The following is a 7,032-nucleotide window of genomic DNA, read 5'->3' on the forward strand; positions in this document are numbered from 1 at the left end:
CGCCTCGTCACGACACGTCGCGCCGCGGGTTGCGGGAATGCCTCGAGCCGAGAGCCTCTCTCTCTTTCTTTTTGCCACTCACGAATGGGTATATGAACAGACGCAAGAATCTGAAACGTTTCTTTTAGTGGGTTTTGAATACGAAGACTGTTCAGCTTCGGCTGCTGCCTGTTCGGTTCACCACCCTGGCCCTTCGTTTCATCTCCTCGCGTGGCCTATTCAGCTCCTCTCTCTGTGCCTATAAAAGAGGTCACTCCTCTCCAGAGATACATGACGAGACACAACACCATATGCGCCTACCACTCGGTTCCAGAGCTTTGCGCCGCCGCTCAAGACTTCTCCATCCCGTCTACCGGCGTGCACCGCTGGACGGGACAGCAGGCCTCCGGAACCCCGTCTCTTGTGATCCTGTAATAAGGTTTTTGGGGAGCGCTCTAGCGCGACTGCTGACTTCGACATCGACACGGAGGCCGATGACTACTTTTCCAACGATGACTTCTTCCCCGATATCAGTAACCTCTTCAGCGACATAGCTCTCAACGGCGATAACACCACCGCTGGTTCCTCTTTTGGACCGTATGTGTTCTTGCCTTCCTTTTATGAGATCATGATGTTCTTCCTTCTCCTAGCAACATGTTCAGGATAATTGTCAGGAAACACATTGCTTTTATCAATCTGTTTAGACTTGTTGCTCCTTTATTCTATGGTGATTTGCATGACTAGTTTAGTCTCAAACTTTTTAGTCATGTTTTATCTACTGTTTTCTTTGATTAAATCATGGGGAAATTTGCTAATATATTCAACATCACTTGCCGGTTTGGCTGGCTTGTCCGATTTCAGTGTTTCGCAACCTCGTCGATGTCCCCGCCCCGTACACCTAAGTTGAAAGCACGGGTTTTATTACTGGATTTTCTGACTTTAAGTAATATTTCCCTTGTGTGTAAATGTAAGACGTTTTAGCTAGCTAATCTAGCTTTCTAAAGCAGCATACATTACCAAACGGAGGGAGTACTTTACTATTTAGTTTTAATTTAATTCACAAAGTTTAACGAAAAAAATACTCGTACCAATTTATATTTGGTTTTTTAATGGAGACCATACATGTGCCTCTGCATCGATCGATTCGGCCTCGGTGTCAGCGACGGAGCAAGCACACCGAGCAGATCACGATGAGGTCATCGTGACAGGCGAGCCTACGTCAACTTAGGATGCGCTGACGGAGTCGCTGAACCCTTTTTTATTTATTTATGTTTAGCTTGCACCACGGGCCTATAATATGATCACGAGTCTAGTACTTTGATCGTGGCTATTTCGATCGCGATGACTTTATTAGACATGAATGATCTCTTTTAAATGTGAACTATTTGAATTTCTGTTTGGGAACCGCGTTTGGGAGACGCGACTGTGGAGCGACATCTCCAAACACGGCACGAACAAAACGCATCGATCCGACGCTCGATCCTTGAAGGCTTTGGGGACACGGTTGTAGATGCTCTAATGGATCTAGGACATGAACCATTCACGTGACTTTCTTTCCAAGTCGTATATGTCACGTCCTTCCGTGTTGAAGTCGAGCTGCAACTTGCGCCCACTCGATCGATCTGGCTTGTTTCATGAGTGTCTGCGCTTTAAGTCAGCCCATATCTTGCTTTGCTGGATGTAGCTTCTAGATTCTTCTCTTCTCTTGTTGGCGCCCACCGTCTTCTGCAGCTTCTCCTTTCCCTTATTTACCCAGCTACTACTTGCTAAAAATAAGTGCATTTTTGGAAGATGCAGTTGGTGATAATATAAAAAAGTTATTATACTAGCAGTACATCCGTGCATCCTTCGCCAGCTATCCAAGCATTCACGGATGTCAACCTGAAGCACGGAGAGAAGGTACACGTTAGAAGATCTATAACCTAAAGCCAAAACAAAAAAATAGAGGAGCAAATTTGCCCTTTAACACAAGCGGTACCTAACTGAAAGTAAAAAAGGTTTTAGAGGAGCGAATATAGGAATCCGCCCCCTCCTATTTTTGCTCGGCCGCGCGGCCGATGAGAAAGAAAAACCCTCTCGTCCGTCGCTCACTCTCTCGCCGCCGTTCTACTCCCCACCTCCCCTCCTTCCACCCAAACCCACCGGAGATGGCCGGCTCCCGCCGGCTGTCGCCGCCGCCTATCCGCAGCGCCTTTCGGTGTCGTGGCGCGCCTTGTGGCCATAGATCTAGGTCTTCCGACCTCCCACCGGCATCGGCACCACCCGATCAGTACCATGGCAGCAGTGGGGGACCTGGGTGACCGAAATCACCGACCGGAACATCGGCCAACGCCACTGGCTCGGTACGTTCCAGTTCGCGCGGCAGGCGGCATGAGCGCACGATGTCGCCAACGTCCAGTTCCATAGCTACGACCGCGGGCCGCTCAACATCCGCCTCGGGAGCGAATCAGTGCTAGAGCTCTTCTCCCTCTGAGCCACGGTCGCGCCACGCGCATCGCTCGGGAGGACAAGAGAGGCTCGGTAGCGAATCAAGGCCGAGGCCGCCGGTGATAGGTATATGGCCGGGCGAATCGAGGCCGAGCCCTCGACAAGAGGTTCATAAGTGTCTTTGTTTGAATTTGGTGATTTTTCGTTTGATTGCACTGTGTTTGATGAAATGTCTAGTAAAAGATTCTAATATAGGAATTCAGATTTCGGAGATCGCTTTCAGCGGCCAAAATTTATAGGAGCAAATTGTTCTCATGGATGAACAGTGCACTGTTTTCTCCTCTAATATTTAGGAGTTCGGTTAGAGATTCTCTTAGCATGGTGAAAATGGTCAGGTAACACAGAGACACGTGCGCTGTCAGTATGGATAACATAGGCTTATGCGCCGCTGCAGCGAATACGTTACTTACTTATTAACCCAACCTGCGCGCGCAGCTTCCAGGTTAAGTTATTAAACCCCACACAAACAGCGAGGAACAGAGACACCCACACGCAGCAACAAGCGAATCGTGAACTCAGTCGTGGAAAGATCCGGAGCTATAAGTACGCCCCCTCCATTTTTCAAATCGCCTCATCATCTCCATCTCTACACGCCTCCCATCCGATTCGCCACCTGCGAGCCTGCCAGATCGATCGATGGCGGGCGACGACGAGGGTTGCCGCGCGCGGGCGGCGCTGCTGGGCGCGTACCAGCTGGGCCGGACGCTCGGGGAAGGCAGCTTCGGCAAGGTGAAGCACGCGCGCCGCCGCGCCACCGGGGAGCACTTCGCCGTCAAGATCCTGGAGCGAGGCAGGGTGCTCTCCCGCAGCGGCGCCGACGACCAGGTGCGCAGGGAGATCGCCACGCTCACCATGCTCAGGCACCCAAACGTCGTCCGCCTCCACGAGGTAATTCCATCCATCCGACCAGTCTTTGGCTTTAGGAATTAGGACTGGTTCCGTTTCTCCTTGATCTATCTGCCAGTGGATTCGTTGATTATTAAAATCGATGGAGAAAATGCTTAGAAAGAAAGACCTGTTCGAATTGGCATCTTTAACATCTTCTTGTTTATTGTTGGAAGATTCATGCTTATAGATGGAGATCGCACGCATCGTCATGATGTTTATCCGTTTCTGGATATTAGACTAGTAGGGAGCGCCACTAGTCATGTAGACCACTAGACTTGCAGCACGTGGAGTTGGTTCATTTGGCGGGTTGATTATTGCTGGCATATCATCCACTCCTTGGCCCACAAGCAGTGACCGGCCGGCCCCAGACACCAAGATTTAGCTCCTTTCCGTCCTAAGATAAACTAGATTCGGATCGCATCTGTCGTCGTCAAGTAACCAGATGCTGATCCGTCCTTTCGTAGTACTATACGAATACACCATGATTTTCCTTGTCTTATGAGAAACAGATTCTTTTTTTGGTGTCTCTAGTGGTGCACATGACCATGCGGATAAATGATTCGGTACTGTACGTCATGTGAGCGGCTGCTGAAATAACCTCACTGTCGGATTATGAATCATGTTTTTGATGCTTGCTTCAGGTCGCTGCTAGCAAAACAAAGATCTACATGGTGCTTGAGTTTGTCAATGGTGGGGAACTGTTTGACAGAATCGTAAGCTCTCCCTGCAACTCTTATTCGAACTTTCTGAACCCTTGTTTTGCGCTATGAAATTCCGTCGGATATGCTCTGTTTTCAAGCTGGTTTCCTTTCTTCCAAAAAAAGGCAATGAAGAGAAAACTGCCCGAACCAGAAGGAAGGAGGCTTTTTCAACAGCTGATTGATGGCGTCAGCTATTGCCATGGAAAAGGAGTCTACCACCGAGACCTCAAGGTACTGACTCTTCATGTTTCTTTGTGAAGCACCTACACAACGATTCTTCTTTTTTATGTACATGTACTTTGCAAGATAACCGATATCGCTTGATTGCTCTCTCACACCATTCTCCTGACTCATCCTGCTGCTACAGCCCGAAAACGTTCTTGTTGACAAAAAAGGAAATATCAAGATCTCTGATTTTGGTCTCAGTGCTTTACCTCAACAACTTGGGGTATGAAAAAATGACTTGACTTAGATTTATTTATGTTGATCATGATATTTTTGCCTCCTATATCTTCATTTACGCTGACATCTATGATCTATAACTGTTCAGGGTGATGGATTGCTGCATACGACCTGTGGTAGCCCCAACTATATTGCACCTGAGGTAAAAGAATGGCATCTCCAGAGTCCACACCAACTGGTCTCTTTCTGATGTATAATTGCTGATCCTTTTGCAATATGTATGCAGGTGTTGCAGAACAGGGGCTACGACGGGTCACTGTCGGATATCTGGTCTTGTGGAGTAATTCTTTACATAATGCTCGTTGGATACCTTCCATTTGATGACCGAAATATGGTTGTTCTCTATCAGAAGGTAGCCATCATTCATGCAGTAAAAGTGACATGATACTAATTACCGTCATGATTTAATATTCCTTTGAGGTTATTATAGTCATACTCTGTCACATGGTTGGGTGTAGATTTTCAAGGGTGACGCTTACATCCCAGAGTGGCTTTCACCTGGAGCGCAAGACCTTCTTCGGAGGATTCTTAAACCAGATCCGAAGAAGAGGATCAACATGGCAGAGATCAAAACACATGAATGGTTTCAGAAGGACTATATTCCTGTTGCTCCATATGATGACAATGATGAAGATGTACAGCTTGGTGCAATTCTTCCTGTCAAAGAGGTAGTGACAGATGAAACAAACTGTGTGGTGCTGGAAACTATTATGTCCTAAAAATAGACAGTGTGTATTCTGGATATGTAGCCGCTCATCATTAACTTTTTTCCTTTCCTTCCTCTATACAGAAGCAAATCAGTGAGGCGCCTGGGGACAAGAATATTTATCAGATGAATGCTTTTGAGCTGATTGGAATGTCATCTTCCCTTGATCTTTCAAGTTTATTCGAGGAAGAGGTATGTACAACATATTTCCTTCCTGCGCTTCCCTTATTGTACTCTGAATGATTTTATTTGTAAGGTTGGGAAGAAAATCATTTCCACACCTTCTCGAGATACTCATGTAGCATTGTTGGACTAATTGCAGGAAGTGTCCCAAAGGAAAATCAGGTTCACGTCAGTACTTCCACCTAAGGATTTGTTTGACAAGATGGAAAGCTCTGCGACGGTGTCCGGATTCCAAGTTCAGAGGGTGCATAGCAAGGTAAACACAAGCTGATCTCATCTTCACATCGTGGAGTTTTTTTGATTTACTTAGGAGTTAGGATAGAGGAAAAGTTTTGAAGGAACTGAAAAATGATGTGCTGTGTGATATTTCAGCTCAAAATAATGCGCAACTGCAACAGACTGAACAACCCCACGCCATTCTTGGTCTGCGCCGAGGTAAAACTCGACAAGTTTCACCTTTTTCAATAAGTATAACATTTAAGACATGGTAACGAGCGTAGATTGTGCTGTTTTTTCATCCCAGGTGTTTGCGCTTGGCCCCTCTCTGCATGTTGTGGAGCTTAAGAAGTCCCATGGTGACAGTGAACTTTACAGACAGGTAAACAAGAGCTAACAGCAGCTGGACTTGCTACTGCCATTACTTCACCGTACACATCTCAAGTGCCAGCGAGTCAGTGAACGACCGAGTGATATTGCTTCCTGAAATTTATTTTGCAGCTGTGCGATAGGATCTCCAGTGACCTTGGCATTGGCAGCATCTTCAGGACAGAGTCGCTATTCAGGGAAGACCTCCCAAGCTTTGACAGTAGAGCCACAACTCCTCTGGTTGCCTTGTGACGAGTGTTGTGCGCCACACTGACATGATGTTGTAGGACGCTAGGATCATAGCCCGTCAGAGATGGCGACTGACCATGGGTGTATACGGATTAGGATCATACATTATACATGAAAACTGTCAGCCAGCGATGTAAATGAAATTTTCAGAAAGCTTTTGATATTGTGAACTGGAACTGTTTTTTGCCAGTTTTGGAAGCTAGGGATTTAAGCTCAAGATGGATTAACTGGATAAGAATTCTTTTACATTCTGGTTCAACGCAGGTTTTAATGAATGCTAAACCTGGGGGGAAATTTCGTATCAAACATGGTGTTCGGCACATAGCTGCCATATTTCTGGGTTGATGGGAACGAGGAACGGGAATGGGAACGAGGGATGGGAATCATTGTTGGCCAGAAACAGGGATAGATATCGGTATAGATCTTCAAAATGATAATTCGAAGATGGGAAAGTCGAAAGAACAATTCGGGGACGATTTTTCAGGAACGATAGACAAGTTCTCAAGAAAAAAGATATGGAGAGGATATCTTTTTGCAAAACTTGTGGGGCAGAAGAGGAAACAATCTTCGATGCGTTATTTGAGTGCACGTGGGTTCATTTATTCTGGGACGAGCTGAAGAAGGTAGCGGCATTTGAAATTCCCTTAATGCACGTGTTGGTCAGTCTGGATGGAACATAATGCAATGTGGCATGGTGAAAGGGGAAGGAGCGTGATTGGTTCAGTTCAGTGGGCTCTAGACACTACTTATGATCTGGCTCAAATAAGTAGAAAGAAGGAACCAAAACTGATC

At 46.5% G+C, this 7,032-nt stretch overlaps 1 protein-coding gene across 1 annotated transcript; it reads left to right on the top strand.

The window, feature by feature from the left end:
- The first annotated feature begins 2,949 nt into the window (after positions 1-2,949).
- LOC124708314 (CBL-interacting protein kinase 17-like) lies at positions 2,950-6,410 on the top strand. Its single transcript, XM_047239989.1, is given in 13 exon segments — positions 2,950-3,354; positions 3,996-4,067; positions 4,179-4,286; positions 4,423-4,503; positions 4,606-4,659; positions 4,744-4,869; positions 4,976-5,185; positions 5,308-5,415; positions 5,546-5,662; positions 5,779-5,841; positions 5,930-6,004; positions 6,124-6,168; positions 6,170-6,410. Coding segments are annotated over 13 exon segments (1,407 nt in total). The 5' UTR covers positions 2,950-3,102; the 3' UTR covers positions 6,266-6,410.
- Positions 6,411-7,032: the final 622 nt, after the last annotated feature.

The sequence above is a fragment of the Lolium rigidum genome, chromosome 4, assembly GCF_022539505.1.
Source record: "Lolium rigidum isolate FL_2022 chromosome 4, APGP_CSIRO_Lrig_0.1, whole genome shotgun sequence".
NCBI classification, from domain to species: domain Eukaryota; kingdom Viridiplantae; phylum Streptophyta; class Magnoliopsida; order Poales; family Poaceae; genus Lolium; species Lolium rigidum.